This window comes from Drosophila melanogaster, chromosome 2R, assembly GCF_000001215.4.
Source record: "Drosophila melanogaster chromosome 2R".
In the NCBI taxonomy this organism is placed as follows: Eukaryota; Metazoa; Arthropoda; class Insecta; order Diptera; family Drosophilidae; genus Drosophila; species Drosophila melanogaster.
This window is the reverse complement of record NT_033778.4, coordinates 19,753,778-19,771,753: the sequence shown is the minus strand read 5'-3', so window position 1 is coordinate 19,771,753 and position 17,976 is coordinate 19,753,778. Positions and strand designations below refer to the sequence as shown.

The 17,976-nt window shown below is 41.7% G+C and overlaps 1 protein-coding gene, 31 non-coding genes and 3 pseudogenes across 35 annotated transcripts; all 35 read left to right on the top strand.

Moving 5' to 3' along the window:
• Positions 1-520: 520 nt before the first annotated feature.
• Positions 521-2,293, top strand: Or56a (Odorant receptor 56a; the record flags this gene model as incomplete). The annotated part of the gene is made up of 6 exons (NM_079072.2): positions 521-821; positions 938-1,368; positions 1,433-1,648; positions 1,709-1,810; positions 2,023-2,175; positions 2,237-2,293. The coding sequence occupies 6 exons, from the start codon at positions 521-523 to the stop codon at positions 2,291-2,293; spliced, it is 1,260 nt and encodes a 419-aa protein (NP_523796.2).
• A 3,182-nt stretch (positions 2,294-5,475) lies between these two features.
• Positions 5,476-5,610, top strand: 5SrRNA:CR33353. Its single transcript, NR_001892.1, has one exon. It is a non-coding gene; the product is annotated as a 5S ribosomal RNA (ribosomal RNA).
• A 234-nt stretch (positions 5,611-5,844) lies between these two features.
• Positions 5,845-5,979, top strand: 5SrRNA:CR33354. Its single transcript, NR_001891.1, has one exon. It is a non-coding gene; the product is annotated as a 5S ribosomal RNA (ribosomal RNA).
• A 231-nt stretch (positions 5,980-6,210) lies between these two features.
• 5SrRNA:CR33355 lies at positions 6,211-6,345 on the top strand. Its single transcript, NR_001890.1, has one exon. It is a non-coding gene; the product is annotated as a 5S ribosomal RNA (ribosomal RNA).
• A 245-nt stretch (positions 6,346-6,590) lies between these two features.
• Positions 6,591-6,733, top strand: 5SrRNA-Psi:CR33356 (annotated as a pseudogene). The gene is given in 1 exon segment: positions 6,591-6,733. The product of its transcript is annotated as a 5S ribosomal RNA pseudogene (ribosomal RNA).
• A 238-nt stretch (positions 6,734-6,971) lies between these two features.
• On the top strand, positions 6,972-7,106 carry 5SrRNA:CR33357. Its single transcript, NR_001888.1, has one exon. It is a non-coding gene; the product is annotated as a 5S ribosomal RNA (ribosomal RNA).
• A 224-nt stretch (positions 7,107-7,330) lies between these two features.
• Positions 7,331-7,465, top strand: 5SrRNA:CR33358. Its single transcript, NR_001887.1, has one exon. It is a non-coding gene; the product is annotated as a 5S ribosomal RNA (ribosomal RNA).
• Positions 7,466-7,706: 241 nt separating this feature from the next.
• On the top strand, positions 7,707-7,841 carry 5SrRNA:CR33359. Its single transcript, NR_001886.1, has one exon. It is a non-coding gene; the product is annotated as a 5S ribosomal RNA (ribosomal RNA).
• A 234-nt stretch (positions 7,842-8,075) lies between these two features.
• On the top strand, positions 8,076-8,210 carry 5SrRNA:CR33360. Its single transcript, NR_001885.1, has one exon. It is a non-coding gene; the product is annotated as a 5S ribosomal RNA (ribosomal RNA).
• Positions 8,211-8,444: 234 nt separating this feature from the next.
• 5SrRNA:CR33361 lies at positions 8,445-8,579 on the top strand. The gene has a single exon (NR_001884.1). It is a non-coding gene; the product is annotated as a 5S ribosomal RNA (ribosomal RNA).
• Positions 8,580-8,817: 238 nt separating this feature from the next.
• Positions 8,818-8,952, top strand: 5SrRNA:CR33362. Its single transcript, NR_001883.1, has one exon. It is a non-coding gene; the product is annotated as a 5S ribosomal RNA (ribosomal RNA).
• A 231-nt stretch (positions 8,953-9,183) lies between these two features.
• 5SrRNA-Psi:CR33363 lies at positions 9,184-9,327 on the top strand (annotated as a pseudogene). The gene is given in 1 exon segment: positions 9,184-9,327. The product of its transcript is annotated as a 5S ribosomal RNA pseudogene (ribosomal RNA).
• A 224-nt stretch (positions 9,328-9,551) lies between these two features.
• 5SrRNA:CR33364 lies at positions 9,552-9,686 on the top strand. Its single transcript, NR_001881.1, has one exon. It is a non-coding gene; the product is annotated as a 5S ribosomal RNA (ribosomal RNA).
• Positions 9,687-9,917: 231 nt separating this feature from the next.
• On the top strand, positions 9,918-10,052 carry 5SrRNA:CR33365. Its single transcript, NR_001880.1, has one exon. It is a non-coding gene; the product is annotated as a 5S ribosomal RNA (ribosomal RNA).
• Positions 10,053-10,276: 224 nt separating this feature from the next.
• On the top strand, positions 10,277-10,411 carry 5SrRNA:CR33366. Its single transcript, NR_001879.1, has one exon. It is a non-coding gene; the product is annotated as a 5S ribosomal RNA (ribosomal RNA).
• A 241-nt stretch (positions 10,412-10,652) lies between these two features.
• On the top strand, positions 10,653-10,787 carry 5SrRNA:CR33367. Its single transcript, NR_001878.1, has one exon. It is a non-coding gene; the product is annotated as a 5S ribosomal RNA (ribosomal RNA).
• Positions 10,788-11,028: 241 nt separating this feature from the next.
• Positions 11,029-11,163, top strand: 5SrRNA:CR33368. The gene has a single exon (NR_001877.1). It is a non-coding gene; the product is annotated as a 5S ribosomal RNA (ribosomal RNA).
• A 241-nt stretch (positions 11,164-11,404) lies between these two features.
• Positions 11,405-11,539, top strand: 5SrRNA:CR33369. The gene has a single exon (NR_001876.1). It is a non-coding gene; the product is annotated as a 5S ribosomal RNA (ribosomal RNA).
• A 238-nt stretch (positions 11,540-11,777) lies between these two features.
• 5SrRNA:CR33370 lies at positions 11,778-11,912 on the top strand. Its single transcript, NR_001875.1, has one exon. It is a non-coding gene; the product is annotated as a 5S ribosomal RNA (ribosomal RNA).
• A 231-nt stretch (positions 11,913-12,143) lies between these two features.
• 5SrRNA-Psi:CR33371 lies at positions 12,144-12,280 on the top strand (annotated as a pseudogene). The gene is given in 1 exon segment: positions 12,144-12,280. The product of its transcript is annotated as a 5S ribosomal RNA pseudogene (ribosomal RNA).
• Positions 12,281-12,518: 238 nt separating this feature from the next.
• On the top strand, positions 12,519-12,653 carry 5SrRNA:CR33372. The gene has a single exon (NR_001873.1). It is a non-coding gene; the product is annotated as a 5S ribosomal RNA (ribosomal RNA).
• Positions 12,654-12,884: 231 nt separating this feature from the next.
• Positions 12,885-13,019, top strand: 5SrRNA:CR33373. The gene has a single exon (NR_001872.1). It is a non-coding gene; the product is annotated as a 5S ribosomal RNA (ribosomal RNA).
• Positions 13,020-13,257: 238 nt separating this feature from the next.
• On the top strand, positions 13,258-13,392 carry 5SrRNA:CR33374. Its single transcript, NR_001871.1, has one exon. It is a non-coding gene; the product is annotated as a 5S ribosomal RNA (ribosomal RNA).
• A 234-nt stretch (positions 13,393-13,626) lies between these two features.
• 5SrRNA:CR33375 lies at positions 13,627-13,761 on the top strand. Its single transcript, NR_001870.2, has one exon. It is a non-coding gene; the product is annotated as a 5S ribosomal RNA (ribosomal RNA).
• A 234-nt stretch (positions 13,762-13,995) lies between these two features.
• Positions 13,996-14,130, top strand: 5SrRNA:CR33376. Its single transcript, NR_001869.1, has one exon. It is a non-coding gene; the product is annotated as a 5S ribosomal RNA (ribosomal RNA).
• Positions 14,131-14,364: 234 nt separating this feature from the next.
• On the top strand, positions 14,365-14,499 carry 5SrRNA:CR33377. Its single transcript, NR_001868.1, has one exon. It is a non-coding gene; the product is annotated as a 5S ribosomal RNA (ribosomal RNA).
• Positions 14,500-14,740: 241 nt separating this feature from the next.
• 5SrRNA:CR33378 lies at positions 14,741-14,875 on the top strand. The gene has a single exon (NR_001867.2). It is a non-coding gene; the product is annotated as a 5S ribosomal RNA (ribosomal RNA).
• Positions 14,876-15,109: 234 nt separating this feature from the next.
• Positions 15,110-15,244, top strand: 5SrRNA:CR33379. Its single transcript, NR_001866.1, has one exon. It is a non-coding gene; the product is annotated as a 5S ribosomal RNA (ribosomal RNA).
• Positions 15,245-15,478: 234 nt separating this feature from the next.
• 5SrRNA:CR33380 lies at positions 15,479-15,613 on the top strand. Its single transcript, NR_001865.1, has one exon. It is a non-coding gene; the product is annotated as a 5S ribosomal RNA (ribosomal RNA).
• Positions 15,614-15,847: 234 nt separating this feature from the next.
• 5SrRNA:CR33381 lies at positions 15,848-15,982 on the top strand. The gene has a single exon (NR_001864.1). It is a non-coding gene; the product is annotated as a 5S ribosomal RNA (ribosomal RNA).
• A 234-nt stretch (positions 15,983-16,216) lies between these two features.
• Positions 16,217-16,351, top strand: 5SrRNA:CR33382. Its single transcript, NR_001863.1, has one exon. It is a non-coding gene; the product is annotated as a 5S ribosomal RNA (ribosomal RNA).
• Positions 16,352-16,585: 234 nt separating this feature from the next.
• Positions 16,586-16,720, top strand: 5SrRNA:CR33383. The gene has a single exon (NR_001862.1). It is a non-coding gene; the product is annotated as a 5S ribosomal RNA (ribosomal RNA).
• Positions 16,721-16,954: 234 nt separating this feature from the next.
• On the top strand, positions 16,955-17,089 carry 5SrRNA:CR33384. The gene has a single exon (NR_001861.1). It is a non-coding gene; the product is annotated as a 5S ribosomal RNA (ribosomal RNA).
• A 234-nt stretch (positions 17,090-17,323) lies between these two features.
• 5SrRNA:CR33385 lies at positions 17,324-17,458 on the top strand. The gene has a single exon (NR_001860.1). It is a non-coding gene; the product is annotated as a 5S ribosomal RNA (ribosomal RNA).
• Positions 17,459-17,692: 234 nt separating this feature from the next.
• Positions 17,693-17,827, top strand: 5SrRNA:CR33386. Its single transcript, NR_001859.1, has one exon. It is a non-coding gene; the product is annotated as a 5S ribosomal RNA (ribosomal RNA).
• Positions 17,828-17,976: the final 149 nt, after the last annotated feature.

Genomic DNA, 17,976 nt, shown 5'->3' with positions numbered 1-17,976 from the left:
CGACCCAACGAGCAGAGATCAAAAATTAATTTTATTAAAGCCTGAAGCACTACTACTCACATCTTATTTATTCGTTTTCCATTACCTGATTACACTCTGGCCCCGGCCGCTGGAAAAGGGACACTCTCGAAAAGTAGCCAGAACAAGTTGGGAAAAAGTTTAATTTCACTAGCAAATTTCACTCACTCGCATGCAACGCTGCCTAAACACATTTGACATTGCTGCCCCTGAATGTGGACAAAGTTTTGGGCGTCGCACAGTGTAACATGCAAATCGAATTTAAACTTCGCCACAAATAATTGAAGGCCATCTGGCTGGAGGGCTTACACCTAGCACATTACCAAATCGTCTATGCAGAACTGCAGCACCTGTCGGTAAACAGGTAAACAGAGACAATTATTGGACAATTATTGGCACTTAACGGGGCCCCTTGCTAATCAAACCACTTAGCACCTCAAAAAAAGTGGCTGTGAAATCCTATAAAAGACCCTTGAATATGGTTAACGCTAAACAGTTTAACATGTTTAAAGTTAAGGATCTGTTGCTTTCGCCGACAACTTTCGAGGATCCAATTTTTGGAACCCACCTGCGATACTTCCAATGGTACGGATATGTGGCCTCCAAGGATCAGAATAGGCCTTTGTTAAGTCTTATACGGTGCACCATTTTGACGGCATCGATTTGGCTTAGCTGTGCTTTAATGCTGGCGAGAGTGTTTCGTGGTTACGAAAACCTCAATGATGGGGCCACAAGTTACGCCACCGCAGTCCAGTATTTCGCGGTATCGATTGCCATGTTTAATGCTTACGTACAAAGAGATAGTAAGTTTAAATTATAAATTTAATTTGTTTATTGATAAAAACAACAAGGAAATCACATAATAAGGCGGTAATATTAAGCCTAGGATATGTTCTTTTATACTTACACATTGTTTTAGAAGTAATATCCCTTTTGCGAGTTGCCCACTCGGATATCCAGAACTTGATGCACGAAGCAGATAATCGGGAGATGGAACTTTTGGTCGCCACTCAGGCTTATACACGAACCATTACCCTGTTGATCTGGATACCATCGGTTATTGCTGGCCTAATGGCCTATTCAGACTGCATCTACAGGAGTCTGTTTCTGCCGAAATCGGTTTTCAATGTGCCAGCTGTGCGACGTGGTGAGGAGCATCCCATTCTGCTATTTCAGCTGTTTCCCTTCGGAGAACTTTGCGATAACTTCGTTGTTGGATACTTGGGACCTTGGTATGCTCTGGGCCTGGGAATCACGGCTATCCCATTGTGGCACACCTTTATCACTTGCCTCATGAAGTACGTAAATCTCAAGCTGCAAATACTCAACAAGCGAGTGGAGGAGATGGATGTAATAATCATTTCTAAATTTGTATACTCAAAAATAAAATATATAAATATTCTCGTTTGAGCAGATTACCCGACTTAATTCCAAATTGGTAATTGGTCGCCTAACTGCCAGTGAGTTAACCTTCTGGCAAATGCAACTCTTCAAGGAATTTGTAAAGGAACAGCTGAGGATTCGAAAATTTGTCCAGGAACTACAGTATCTGATTTGCGTGCCTGTGATGGCAGATTTCATTATCTTCTCGGTTCTCATTTGCTTTCTCTTTTTTGCCTTGACAGTTGGCGTAAGTTTCAATATTTATAGTTTTATAGTTTTCAAACTAATATTTAATGTGGCCCATTAGGTTCCAAGCAAAATGGATTACTTCTTCATGTTCATTTACCTTTTTGTGATGGCTGGTATATTGTGGATTTATCATTGGCATGCCACGTTGATTGTTGAATGTGTGAGTATAATAACAAGAATAGCATGATATATTTTTGACAAATTTTCAAAAGATCCGCCTAAAAAAGTTAATTTATTCTCTCATTTTTTTCATTCATATGTCGGATGAAGCTCTATCAATTCGGAGAAAAAAGTCCATAGCAATCAGACAATATCTCCGCATGATTTTTGTTTACTTCCTTTTAGTAGCCTCCCAAAATGTCCTTTTTTCAGCACGATGAACTGAGCCTTGCTTACTTTTCTTGCGGATGGTACAACTTCGAAATGCCTTTGCAGAAAATGCTGGTTTTTATGATGATGCATGCCCAAAGGCCGATGAAGATGCGCGCCCTGCTGGTCGATTTGAATCTGAGGACCTTCATAGACGTAAGGCTGCTAACTGCTAACTCGATATTGGATTTATCGAATTCAAGCCTTTCCTTTCCAGATTGGCCGTGGAGCCTACAGCTACTTCAATTTGCTGCGTAGCTCCCACTTGTATTAGAGGGAAAGCCTTTTCTTCAGGGCTAATCAAATGCCGTTGCGCCTGTCAACTCGTTTGGCTAACATGACAGTAAACAAGCCATGCAATTCATTTTGCCCAGCACATATACTCACAAAAACCGAGGAAACGGTAGAAAGCACATATGTATGTAGAAGCTGAAATGCTAAAACCATTTTAGAGTGCAAATAAACGTGGCTCAAACTGAAGAGACGCCTGTTACTCAAAAAGGCAATGCAAGTAACGGGCGACATCATTTATCACTTGAGAAACGTCGCATGTCACTGGCGTTGTATGTGTTTTGTTATATTGTCTTTCTCAATGGATATAAAACGATTTTTGCACTTCTTACCAACCTACCCGCCCGCCCTTGGCATTATTTCCCTGCCGTGCCTCTAATTGTCTTGGGGGTTTAGACAAAGGAAATTTATGCGTCTACCCCAGACAAACTGGTCAGATACATCAACTGACCACCGCTACCACAACCATCAGCGAAACTAACCAAACAAACCGAATCGTTGTCCCCCTGGGTGTATTTTTTAATATTATTAAGAGTATAGACAAAAAAGTAAGGAAACAAAAATAAAAACAAACCGGGACCCACACCCAAATAAACACGCATTTTGTTGCGGTTGTTGTGCTCCCTGGGATTACACAAAGTGGCTAAATGGCTGATAAAGGCACACGACGAACCTCGGCTACTAATGAGTATTAATGGCAGGGTTACAAACGCGGCAGGTATGCTAGAACGCAGAACTCAGAAGCCCAAACCCATTCCAAAAACCTGGGCATCCACGTATGCTATTCCTCGGAGGGTGACAATAGCGAGGGTCACAGATAGTTGGGTAACAGCGTGAAAAGGGTTGTTGGCAAGCCACTCGATTGAAATCTCTCCGAGGAGAGCGTTACCCCTTCGAAAAAATAGAAGAATGTGCTGATATATGTTTGTGATAGAACTCCTTTTATATTTCCGCGACATCTGTAGTTCATATTTGTTCAAACAAACAAACCACAATAAAAGGGTTGGTGGTTCACTTAAGTATCGTTTTGAAGGACTAAACTTTTACTTAATAGGTAAATATTGTTTAAGTAAGGATCGATTTTAGAAATGAGTTTCGATACTAAATATTTATTTTATTTTCTTTAAATAGTTCGGAGGACAAATGAAACTCAAAAATCTTTTGCCAAATACGCATCTTAAATTAATATTATTAGTATGTTTATTACAATAACATAGGCAGAAAGTCTCATACCGAGCTCTTATATAAACAAAAAAATGTTGTATTCCTCATATAGCACATATTTTTAAGCCACAACAAAAAAATAATTTGACAAAAATAGAAACCACATGGCATTGCGGCATAGCAAATTCTAGGCATCTGTTGCCGGTATTTTAAGCAATATTGGCAAATTTTTTATGGTTTTCGCAGCGCACGTTTTTTGTTGATTATTTATGACATTACATACATAATGCAAGCGTAATGGATGCGAGTGTTCATTAAGCACAATGAATGTCGTGCACTCAGAGTGCCAACCCTCGTCCCCTCAAGGGGAAAATGGGTTGGGAGCACGAGTATATTCTACGGTGCTGTATGGTAAGTGTTCGAGCCACCCTCTTTGGGTTTTTGCAGTTTTGCGAAAAAATTAAAATTTGCTGCACACATGTAATGAATATTTACAATACACTGCTGCCCTACCGCCACAAAAGAAATGAATTCAAAGGGAAAGCAATTCTCGGAACGGGCCCACAACGTAAAACCCCCTTCAAGGAAGCAAAACCTCCTCATAAGGGTGGTACATAAGGTGAAGCCAAAGAATTGTAAGTTAGTACGCATAATGGTAGTCATATCTGTGCAGAAGAAATTAACTTCTGTGAATATATATTATCTGAAAGTGAACTGACTGACAAGCAACTAAATATTGCTATATTTGGGTTTTTAAATGGTACGATAAGAAAGTTATGATTTCAGAACCACAGTTACACCCTTGATTTCTTTTGCATTTTAAACTGTACAGTTTACAAGAGTTTATTTTTCTAGGAAAGAGGAAACTCATTCGAAAGAAACATTTGTATTCGCTTAAATAAGTAGGCTTTACGTTTTTGCGCTACCAAAGCTTTCCACTTCGGCCAACTAAGTGTTTTCCCATTAAACATTTACGAGGGCACAGTTAAGGCAACACACACGCGTGACTTTGCCAGCTGTTAGGTGAAATAAATATGGTTATTAAAATGAATTAACGCACTCCGATTTGTTAGCCGGCGCCATAAAGCGAAATGAAGTTGTAGTTAAATTTTGAATACATTGAATTAATCATAAGCAGGTCCGTCGCCCATCTGTTTTCCGGATATGAGCACTCGAGCTTGGCCAAGAGGACTCCAGTTGTCACCAGAGTACGAGCCCCGCCCAGGATATCATGCACATTTAAATGCAACTGATTAATCATGGATAAAGTTGTTTTCGCTCCTGCTACTGCTGATGCCTCAGCTGTTGGTCACGTGACTGCAAACAATTTGACTTCAAACACATTAACAGTTACGGTTTCGCATTGGAGGAGGCCTGAGCCGGATAACTCCCGGGGAGCAAATACGGGTCCTGCACGCAGAGGGTTTGTCACCAGCAACAACCTAACTTGGCTAACTAAAACTTTTCATGCATTGCCGTTGACAGTGCAATAAACATGCCAAAACAAATGCAACAAAGGCAACAACTTATGAAAACAACAGCGTCAACTGACCCGCCTCCACCACGCCCATCCCATATGACATCCTCGGGGGTTTGGGAGGGTTTTGAACTGATGGGTGGGGGGTTTTGTATTCTACCCCTTTGAAAATAGACACGTAAGTCGGAGAAATATTTAGACACTGGGAGATGGGGAGTCGTGAATAGTTCGACGCTGTTTTTCCAAGAATTTCAAAAGAAGCAAAGCTATTCGACTGATTTATGAAGTTTGCTTTGGCAATGGTATTTTTACGACGACTTTTCCTTACCTTAATTGCAGCTACCGTAGAGCAGAAGCGGAAAATTAAAATTTATCCCCCCCTTAATACATTTTTTTTTTTTTCATTAATCTTTTATATCTTTATTACGATATCTAAAACCCAATGGTACAAAAACAGTCTATTTCAGTCTATGGGCATAACTGAATATCAGAGTATAAGGACACTGTTTAGCCCCTCGATTTTTGCCAACGACCATACCACGCTGAATACATCGGTTCTCGTCCGATCACCGAAATTAAGCAGCGTCGGGCGCGGTTAGTACTTAGATGAGGGACCGCTTGGGAACACCGCGTGTTGTTGGCCTCGTCCACAACTTTTTGCTGCCTGCTGCCTGCTGCCTGCTGCCTTCTTAGTTTTTATTTTAGCATTATTGGCTACAAATCAGAATGAAAACTTTGTTCACCTAATTTCAAATTTTGTCTTTCACTCATTATTAATCTTTTATATCTTTATTACGATATCTAAAACCCAATGGTACAAAAACAGTCTATTTCAGTCTATGGGCATAACTGAATATCAGAGTATAAGGACACTGTTTAGCCCCTCGACTTTCGCCAACGACCATACCACGCTGAATACATCGGTTCTCGTCCGATCACCGAAATTAAGCAGCGTCGGGCGCGGTTAGTACTTAGATGAGGGACCGCTTGGGAACACCGCGTGTTGTTGGCCTCGTCCACAACTTTTTGCTGCCTGCTGCCTGCTGCCTGCTGCCTTCTTAGTTTTTATTTAAGCATTATTGGCTACAAATCAGAATGAAAACTTTGTTCACCTAATTTCAAATTTTGTCTTTCACTCATTAATCTTTTATATCTTTATTACGATATCTGAAACCCAATGGTACAAAAACAGTCTATTTTAGTCTATGGGCATAACTGAATATCAGAGTATAAGGACACTGTTTAGCCCCTCGACTTTCGCCAACGACCATACCACGCTGAATACATCGGTTCTCGTCCGATCACCGAAATTAAGCAGCGTCGGGCGCGGTTAGTACTTAGATGAGGGACCGCTTGGGAACACCGCGTGTTGTTGGCCTCGTCCACAACTTTTTGCTGCCTGCTGCCTGCTGCCTGCTGCCTGCTGCCTGCTGCCTTCTTAGTTTTTATTTTAGCATTATTGGCTACAAATCAGAATGAAAACTTTGTTCACCTAATTTCAAATTTTGTCTTTCACTCATTAATCTTTTATATCTTTATTACGATATCTGAAACCCAATGGTACAAAAACAGTCTATTTCAGTCTATGGGCATAACTGAATATCAGAGTATAAGGACACTGTTTAGCCCCTCGACTTTCGCCAACGACCATACCACGCTGAATACATCGGTTCTCGTCCGATCACCGAAATTAAGCAGCGTCGGGCGCTCGTACGCGTTTAATACTTAAATGGTGGACCGCTTGGGAACACCGTGTGCTGTTGGACTAGTTCACAATTTTTTGTTGCCTGTTGCCTGTTGCCTGCTGCCTGCTGCCTTTTTATTTTTTATTTTAGCATTATAGGCTACAAATAAAAATGAAAACTTTGATCTCAAAATTTGAAATTTTGTGTTTTACTAATTAATCTTTTATATCTTTATTCCGATATCTAAAACCCAATGGTACAAAAACAGTCTATTTCAGTCTATGGGCATAACTGAATATCAGAGTATAAGGACACTGTTTAGCCCCTCGACTTTCGCCAACGACCATACCACGCTGAATACATCGGTTCTCGTCCGATCACCGAAATTAAGCAGCGTCGGGCGCGGTTAGTACTTAGATGGGGGACCGCTTGGGAACACCGCGTGTTGTTGGCCTCGTCCACAACTTTTTGCTGCCTGCTGCCTGCTGCCTTCTTAGTTTTTATTTTAGCATTATTGGCTACAAATCAGAATGAAAACTTTGTTCACCTAATTTCAAATTTTGTCTTTCACTCATTAATCTTTTATATCTTTATTACGATATCTAAAACCCAATGGTACAAAAACAGTCTATTTCAGTCTATGGGCATAACTGAATATCAGAGTATAAGGACACTGTTTAGCCCCTCGACTTTCGCCAACGACCATACCACGCTGAATACATCGGTTCTCGTCCGATCACCGAAATTAAGCAGCGTCGGGCGCGGTTAGTACTTAGATGGGGGACCGCTTGGGAACACCGCGTGTTGTTGGCCTCGTCCACAACTTTTTGCTGCCTGCTGCCTGCTGTCTGCTGCCTGCTGCCTTCTTAGTTTTTATTTTAGCATTATTGGCTACAAATCAGAATGAAAACTTTGTTCACCTAATTTCAAATTTTGTCTTTCACTCATTATTAATCTTTTATATCTTTATTACGATATCTGAAACCCAATGGTACAAAAACAGTCTATTTCAGTCTATGGGCATAACTGAATATCAGAGTATAAGGACACTGTTTAGCCCCTCGACTTTCGCCAACGACCATACCACGCTGAATACATCGGTTCTCGTCCGATCACCGAAATTAAGCAGCGTCGGGCGCGGTTAGTACTTAGATGGGGGACCGCTTGGGAACACCGCGTGTTGTTGGCCTCGTCCACAACTTTTTGCTGCCTGCTGCCTGCTGCCTGCTGCCTTCTTAGTTTTTATTTTAGCATTATTGGCTACAAATCAGAATGAAAACTTTGTTCACCTAATTTCAAATTTTGTCTTTCACTCATTATTAATCTTTTATATCTTTATTACGATATCTGAAACCCAATGGTACAAAAACAGTCTATTTCAGTCTATGGGCATAACTGAATATCAGAGTATAAGGACACTGTTTAGCCCCTCGACTTTCGCCAACGACCATACCACGCTGAATACATCGGTTCTCGTCCGATCACCGAAATTAAGCAGCGTCGGGCGCGGTTAGTACTTAGATGGGGGACCGCTTGGGAACACCGCGTGTTGTTGGCCTCGTCCACAACTTTTTGCTGCCTGCTGCCTGCTGCCTGCTGCCTTCTTAGTTTTTATTTTAGCATTATTGGCTACAAATCAGAATGAAAACTTTGTTCACCTAATTTCAAATTTTGTCTTTCACTCATTATTAATCTTTTATATCTTTATTACGATATCTAAAACCCAATGGTACAAAAACAGTCTATTTCAGTCTATGGGCATAACTGAATATCAGAGTATAAGGACACTGTTTAGCCCCTCGACTTTCGCCAACGACCATACCACGCTGAATACATCGGTTCTCGTCCGATCACCGAAATTAAGCAGCGTCGGGCGCGGTTAGTACTTAGATGAGGGACCGCTTGGGAACACCGCGTGTTGTTGGCCTCGTCCACAACTTTTTGCTGCCTGCTGCCTGCTGTCTGCTGCCTGCTGCCTTCTTAGTTTTTATTTAAGCATTATTGGCTACAAATCAGAATGAAAACTTTGTTCACCTAATTTCAAATTTTGTCTTTCACTCATTAATCTTTTATATCTTTATTACGATATCTAAAACCCAATGGTACAAAAACAGTCTATTTCAGTCTATGGGCATAACTGAATATCAGAGTATAAGGACACTGTTTAGCCCCTCGACTTTTGCCAACGACCATACCACGCTGAATACATCGGTTCTCGTCCGATCACCGAAATTAAGCAGCGTCGGGCGCGGTTAGTACTTAGATGGGGGACCGCTTGGGAACACCGCGTGTTGTTGGCCTCGTCCACAACTTTTTGCTGCCTGCTGTCTGCTGCCTGCTGCCTTCTTAGTTTTTATTTTAGCATTATTGGCTACAAATCAGAATGAAAACTTTGTTCACCTAATTTCAAATTTTGTCTTTCACTCATTAATCTTTTATATCTTTATTACGATATCTGAAACCCAATGGTACAAAAACAGTCTATTTCAGTCTATGGGCATAACTGAATATCAGAGTATAAGGACACTGTTTAGCCCCTCGACTTTCGCCAACGACCATACCACGCTGAATACATCGGTTCTCGTCCGATCACCGAAATTAAGCAGCGTCGGGCGCGGTTAGTACTTAGATGGGGGGCTTAGGATGGGGCTTGGGAACACCGCGTGTTGTTGGCCTCGTCCACAACTTTTTGCTGCCTGCTGCCTGCTGCCTTCTTAGTTTTTATTTTAGCATTATTGGCTACAAATCAGAATGAAAACTTTGTTCACCTAATTTCAAATTTTGTCTTTCACTCATTAATCTTTTATATCTTTATTACGATATCTGAAACCCAATGGTACAAAAACAGTCTATTTCAGTCTATGGGCATAACTGAATATCAGAGTATAAGGACACTGTTTAGCCCCTCGACTTTCGCCAACGACCATACCACGCTGAATACATCGGTTCTCGTCCGATCACCGAAATTAAGCAGCGTCGGGCGCGGTTAGTACTTAGATGAGGGACCGCTTGGGAACACCGCGTGTTGTTGGCCTCATCCACAACTTTTTGCTGCCTGCTGCCTGCTGCCTGCTGCCTTCTTAGTTTTTATTTTAGCATTATTGGCTACAAATCAGAATGAAAACTTTGTTCACCTAATTTCAAATTTTGTCTTTCACTCATTAATCTTTTATATCTTTATTACGATATCTGAAACCCAATGGTACAAAAACAGTCTATTTCAGTCTATGGGCATAACTGAATATCAGAGTATAAGGACACTGTTTAGCCCCTCGACTTTCGCCAACGACCATACCACGCTGAATACATCGGTTCTCGTCCGATCACCGAAATTAAGCAGCGTCGGGCGCGGTTAGTACTTAGATGAGGGACCGCTTGGGAACACCGCGTGTTGTTGGCCTCATCCACAACTTTTTGCTGCCTGCTGCCTGCTGCCTTCTTAGTTTTTATTTTAGCATTATTGGCTACAAATCAGAATGAAAACTTTGTTCACCTAATTTCAAATTTTGTCTTTCACTCATTAAGCTTTTATATCTTTATTACGATATCTGAAACCCAATGGTACAAAAACAGTCTATTTCAGTCTATGGGCATAACTGAATATCAGAGTATAAGGACACTGTTTAGCCCCTCGACTTTCGCCAACGACCATACCACGCTGAATACATCGGTTCTCGTCCGATCACCGAAATTAAGCAGCGTCGGGCGCGGTTAGTACTTATATGGGGGACCGCTTGGGAACACCGCGTGTTGTTGGCCTCGTCCACAACCTTTTGCTGCCTGCTGCCTGCTGCCTGCTGCCTGCTGCCTTCTTAGTTTTTATTTTAGCATTATTGGCTACAAATCAGAATGAAAACTTTGTTCACCTAATTTCAAATTTTGTCTTTCACTCATTATTAATCTTTTATATCTTTATTACGATATCTAAAACCCAATGGTACAAAAACAGTCTATTTCAGTCTATGGGCATAACTGAATATCAGAGTATAAGGACACTGTTTAGCCCCTCGACTTTCGCCAACGACCATACCACGCTGAATACATCGGTTCTCGTCCGATCACCGAAATTAAGCAGCGTCGGACGCGGTTAGTACTTAGATGTGGGACCGCTTGGGAACACCGCGTGTTGTTGGCCTCGTCCACAACTTTTTGCTGCCTGCTGCCTGCTGTCTGCTGCCTGCTGCCTTCTTAGTTTTTATTTAAGCATTATTGGCTACAAATCAGAATGAAAACTTTGTTCACCTAATTTCAAATTTTGTCTTTCACTCATTATTAATCTTTTATATCTTTATTACGATATCTAAAACCCAATGGTACAAAAACAGTCTATTTCAGTCTATGGGCATAACTGAATATCAGAGTATAAGGACACTGTTTAGCCCCTCGACTTTCGCCAACGACCATACCACGCTGAATACATCGGTTCTCGTCCGATCACCGAAATTAAGCAGCGTCGGGCGCGGTTAGTACTTAGATGGGGGACCGCTTGGGAACACCGCGTGTTGTTGGCCTCGTCCACAACTTTTTGCTGCCTGCTGCCTGCTGCCTGCTGCCTGCTGCCTTCTTAGTTTTTATTTTAGCATTATTGGCTACAAATCAGAATGAAAACTTTGTTCACCTAATTTCAAATTTTGTCTTTCACTCATTATTAAGCTTTTATATCTTTATTACGATATCTAAAACCCAATGGTACAAAAACAGTCTATTTCAGTCTATGGGCATAACTGAATATCAGAGTATAAGGACACTGTTTAGCCCCTCGACTTTCGCCAACGACCATACCACGCTGAATACATCGGTTCTCGTCCGATCACCGAAATTAAGCAGCGTCGGGCGCGGTTAGTACTTAGATGAGGGACCGCTTGGGAACACCGCGTGTTGTTGGCCTCGTCCACAACTTTTTGCTGCCTGCTGCCTGCTGCCTGCTGCCTGCTGCCTTCTTAGTTTTTATTTAAGCATTATTGGCTACAAATCAGAATGAAAACTTTGTTCACCTAATTTCAAATTTTGTCTTTCACTCATTAATCTTTTATATCTTTATTACGATATCTAAAACCCAATGGTACAAAAACAGTCTATTTCAGTCTATGGGCATAACTGAATATCAGAGTATAAGGACACTGTTTAGCCCCTCGACTTTTGCCAACGACCATACCACGCTGAATACATCGGTTCTCGTCCGATCACCGAAATTAAGCAGCGTCGGGCGCGGTTAGTACTTAGATGGGGGACCGCTTGGGAACACCGCGTGTTGTTGGCCTCGTCCACAACTTTTTGCTGCCTGCTGCCTGCTGCCTGCTGCCTTCTTACTTTTTATTTAAGCATTATTGGCTACAAATCACAATGAAAACTTTGATCACCTAATTTCAAATTTTGACTTTCACTCATTAATCTTTTATATCTTTATTACGATATCCGAAACCCAATGGTACAAAAACAGTCTATTTCAGTCTATGGGCATAACTGAATATCAGAGTATAAGGACACTGTTTAGCCCCTCGACTTTCGCCAACGACCATACCACACTGAATACATCGTTTATCGTCCAATGACCAAAATTAAACATCTTCCGGCGCCCCTAGTACATAAACCAGGGACCACTAGGGATTACTGAATCGGTAGTTGGCCTCGTCCACAACTTTTTGCTGCCTGCTGCCTGCTGCCTGCTGCCTGCTGCCTTCTTAGTTTTTATTTTAGCATTATTGGCTACAAATCAGAATGAAAACTTTGTTCACCTAATTTCAAATTTTGTCTTTCACTCATTAATCTTTTATATCTTTATTACGATATCTGAAACCCAATGGTACAAAAACAGTCTATTTCAGTCTATGGGCATAACTGAATATCAGAGTATAAGGACACTGTTTAGCCCCTCGACTTTCGCCAACGACCATACCACGCTGAATACATCGGTTCTCGTCCGATCACCGAAATTAAGCAGCGTCGGGCGCGGTTAGTACTTAGATGAGGGACCGCTTGGGAACACCGCGTGTTGTTGGCCTCGTCCACAACTTTTTGCTGCCTGCTGCCTGCTGCCTGCTGCCTTCTTAGTTTTTATTTTAGCATTATTGGCTACAAATCAGAATGAAAACTTTGTTCACCTAATTTCAAATTTTGTCTTTCACTCATTAATCTTTTATATCTTTATTACGATATCTGAAACCCAATGGTACAAAAACAGTCTATTTCAGTCTATGGGCATAACTGAATATCAGAGTATAAGGACACTGTTTAGCCCCTCGACTTTCGCCAACGACCATACCACGCTGAATACATCGGTTCTCGTCCGATCACCGAAATTAAGCAGCGTCGGGCGCGGTTAGTACTTAGATGGGGGACCGCTTGGGAACACCGCGTGTTGTTGGCCTCGTCCACAACTTTTTGCTGCCTGCTGCCTGCTGCCTGCTGCCTGCTGCCTTCTTAGTTTTTATTTTAGCATTATTGGCTACAAATCAGAATGAAAACTTTGTTCACCTAATTTCAAATTTTGTCTTTCACTCATTAATCTTTTATATCTTTATTACGATATCTGAAACCCAATGGTACAAAAACAGTCTATTTCAGTCTATGGGCATAACTGAATATCAGAGTATAAGGACACTGTTTAGCCCCTCGACTTTCGCCAACGACCATACCACGCTGAATACATCGGTTCTCGTCCGATCACCGAAATTAAGCAGCGTCGGGCGCGGTTAGTACTTAGATGGGGGACCGCTTGGGAACACCGCGTGTTGTTGGCCTCGTCCACAACTTTTTGCTGCCTGCTGCCTGCTGCCTGCTGCCTTCTTAGTTTTTATTTAAGCATTATTGGCTACAAATCAGAATGAAAACTTTGTTCACCTAATTTCAAATTTTGTCTTTCACTCATTATTAATCTTTTATATCTTTATTACGATATCTAAAACCCAATGGTACAAAAACAGTCTATTTCAGTCTATGGGCATAACTGAATATCAGAGTATAAGGACACTGTTTAGCCCCTCGACTTTTGCCAACGACCATACCACGCTGAATACATCGGTTCTCGTCCGATCACCGAAATTTAGCAGCGTCGGGCGCGGTTAGTACTTAGATGGGGGACCGCTTGGGAACACCGCGTGTTGTTGGCCTCGTCCACAACTTTTTGCTGCCTGCTGCCTGCTGCCTGCTGCCTTCTTAGTTTTTATTTTAGCATTATTGGCTACAAATCAGAATGAAAACTTTGTTCACCTAATTTCAAATTTTGTCTTTCACTCATTATTAATCTTTTATATCTTTATTACGATATCTGAAACCCAATGGTACAAAAACAGTCTATTTCAGTCTATGGGCATAACTGAATATCAGAGTATAAGGACACTGTTTAGCCCCTCGACTTTCGCCAACGACCATACCACGCTGAATACATCGGTTCTCGTCCGATCACCGAAATTAAGCAGCGTCGGGCGCGGTTAGTACTTAGATGGGGGACCGCTTGGGAACACCGCGTGTTGTTGGCCTCGTCCACAACTTTTTGCTGCCTGCTGCCTGCTGCCTGCTGCCTTCTTAGTTTTTATTTTAGCATTATTGGCTACAAATCAGAATGAAAACTTTGTTCACCTAATTTCAAATTTTGTCTTTCACTCATTATTAATCTTTTATATCTTTATTACGATATCTGAAACCCAATGGTACAAAAACAGTCTATTTCAGTCTATGGGCATAACTGAATATCAGAGTATAAGGACACTGTTTAGCCCCTCGACTTTCGCCAACGACCATACCACGCTGAATACATCGGTTCTCGTCCGATCACCGAAATTAAGCAGCGTCGGGCGCGGTTAGTACTTAGATGGGGGACCGCTTGGGAACACCGCGTGTTGTTGGCCTCGTCCACAACTTTTTGCTGCCTGCTGCCTGCTGCCTGCTGCCTGCTGCCTTCTTAGTTTTTATTTTAGCATTATTGGCTACAAATCAGAATGAAAACTTTGTTCACCTAATTTCAAATTTTGTCTTTCACTCATTATTAATCTTTTATATCTTTATTACGATATCTAAAACCCAATGGTACAAAAACAGTCTATTTCAGTCTATGGGCATAACTGAATATCAGAGTATAAGGACACTGTTTAGCCCCTCGACTTTCGCCAACGACCATACCACGCTGAATACATCGGTTCTCGTCCGATCACCGAAATTAAGCAGCGTCGGGCGCGGTTAGTACTTAGATGAGGGACCGCTTGGGAACACCGCGTGTTATTGGCCTCGTCCACAACTTTTTGCTGCCTGCTGCCTGCTGCCTGCTGCCTTCTTAGTTTTTATTTTAGCATTATTGGCTACAAATCAGAATGAAAACTTTGTTCACCTAATTTCAAATTTTGTCTTTCACTCATTATTAATCTTTTATATCTTTATTACGATATCTAAAACCCAATGGTACAAAAACAGTCTATTTCAGTCTATGGGCATAACTGAATATCAGAGTATAAGGACACTGTTTAGCCCCTCGACTTTCGCCAACGACCATACCACGCTGAATACATCGGTTCTCGTCCGATCACCGAAATTAAGCAGCGTCGGGCGCGGTTAGTACTTAGATGGGGGACCGCTTGGGAACACCGCGTGTTGTTGGCCTCGTCCACAACTTTTTGCTGCCTGCTGCCTGCTGCCTGCTGCCTTCTTAGTTTTTATTTTAGCATTATTGGCTACAAATCAGAATGAAAACTTTGTTCACCTAATTTCAAATTTTGTCTTTCACTCATTATTAATCTTTTATATCTTTATTACGATATCTGAAACCCAATGGTACAAAAACAGTCTATTTCAGTCTATGGGCATAACTGAATATCAGAGTATAAGGACACTGTTTAGCCCCTCGACTTTCGCCAACGACCATACCACGCTGAATACATCGGTTCTCGTCCGATCACCGAAATTAAGCAGCGTCGGGCGCGGTTAGTACTTAGATGGGGGACCGCTTGGGAACACCGCGTGTTGTTGGCCTCGTCCACAACTTTTTGCTGCCTGCTGCCTGCTGCCTGCTGCCTTCTTAGTTTTTATTTTAGCATTATTGGCTACAAATCAGAATGAAAACTTTGTTCACCTAATTTCAAATTTTGTCTTTCACTCATTATTAATCTTTTATATCTTTATTACGATATCTGAAACCCAATGGTACAAAAACAGTCTATTTCAGTCTATGGGCATAACTGAATATCAGAGTATAAGGACACTGTTTAGCCCCTCGACTTTCGCCAACGACCATACCACGCTGAATACATCGGTTCTCGTCCGATCACCGAAATTAAGCAGCGTCGGGCGCGGTTAGTACTTAGATGGGGGACCGCTTGGGAACACCGCGTGTTGTTGGCCTCGTCCACAACTTTTTGCTGCCTGCTGCCTGCTGCCTGCTGCCTTCTTAGTTTTTATTTTAGCATTATTGGCTACAAATCAGAATGAAAACTTTGTTCACCTAATTTCAAATTTTGTCTTTCACTCATTATTAATCTTTTATATCTTTATTACGATATCTGAAACCCAATGGTACAAAAACAGTCTATTTCAGTCTATGGGCATAACTGAATATCAGAGTATAAGGACACTGTTTAGCCCCTCGACTTTCGCCAACGACCATACCACGCTGAATACATCGGTTCTCGTCCGATCACCGAAATTAAGCAGCGTCGGGCGCGGTTAGTACTTAGATGGGGGACCGCTTGGGAACACCGCGTGTTGTTGGCCTCGTCCACAACTTTTTGCTGCCTGCTGCCTGCTGCCTGCTGCCTTCTTAGTTTTTATTTTAGCATTATTGGCTACAAATCAGAATGAAAACTTTGTTCACCTAATTTCAAATTTTGTCTTTCACTCATTATTAATCTTTTATATCTTTATTACGATATCTGAAACCCAATGGTACAAAAACAGTCTATTTCAGTCTATGGGCATAACTGAATATCAGAGTATAAGGACACTGTTTAGCCCCTCGACTTTCGCCAACGACCATACCACGCTGAATACATCGGTTCTCGTCCGATCACCGAAATTAAGCAGCGTCGGGCGCGGTTAGTACTTAGATGGGGGACCGCTTGGGAACACCGCGTGTTGTTGGCCTCGTCCACAACTTTTTGCTGCCTGCTGCCTGCTGCCTGCTGCCTTCTTAGTTTTTATTTTAGCATTATTGGCTACAAATCAGAATGAAAACTTTGTTCACCTAATTTCAAATTTTGTCTTTCACTCATTATTAATCTTTTATATCTTTATTACGATATCTGAAACCCAATGGTACAAAAACAGTCTATTTCAGTCTATGGGCATAACTGAATATCAGAGTATAAGGACACTGTTTAGCCCCTCGACTTTCGCCAACGACCATACCACGCTGAATACATCGGTTCTCGTCCGATCACCGAAATTAAGCAGCGTCGGGCGCGGTTAGTACTTAGATGGGGGACCGCTTGGGAACACCGCGTGTTGTTGGCCTCGTCCACAACTTTTTGCTGCCTGCTGCCTGCTGCCTGCTGCCTTCTTAGTTTTTATTTTAGCATTATTGGCTACAAATCAGAATGAAAACTTTGTTCACCTAATTTCAAATTTTGTCTTTCACTCATTATTAATCTTTTATATCTTTATTACGATATCTGAAACCCAATGGTACAAAAACAGTCTATTTCAGTCTATGGGCATAACTGAATATCAGAGTATAAGGACACTGTTTAGCCCCTCGACTTTCGCCAACGACCATACCACGCTGAATACATCGGTTCTCGTCCGATCACCGAAATTAAGCAGCGTCGGGCGCGGTTAGTACTTAGATGGGGGACCGCTTGGGAACACCGCGTGTTGTTGGCCTCGTCCACAACTTTTTGCTGCCTGCTGCCTGCTGCCTGCTGCCTTCTTAGTTTTTATTTTAGCATTATTGGCTACAAATCAGAATGAAAACTTTGTTCACCTAATTTCAAATTTTGTCTTTCACTCATTATTAATCTTTTATATCTTTATTACGATATCTGAAACCCAATGGTACAAAAACAGTCTATTTCAGTCTATGGGCATAACTGAATATCAGAGTATAAGGACACTGTTTAGCCCCTCGACTTTCGCCAACGACCATACCACGCTGAATACATCGGTTCTCGTCCGATCACCGAAATTAAGCAGCGTCGGGCGCGGTTAGTACTTAGATGGGGGACCGCTTGGGAACACCGCGTGTTGTTGGCCTCGTCCACAACTTTTTGCTGCCTGCTGCCTGCTGCCTGCTGCCTTCTTAGTTTTTATTTTAGCATTATTGGCTACAAATCAGAATGAAAACTTTGTTCACCTAATTTCAAATTTTGTCTTTCACTCATTATTAATCTTTTATATCTTTATTACGATATCTGAAAC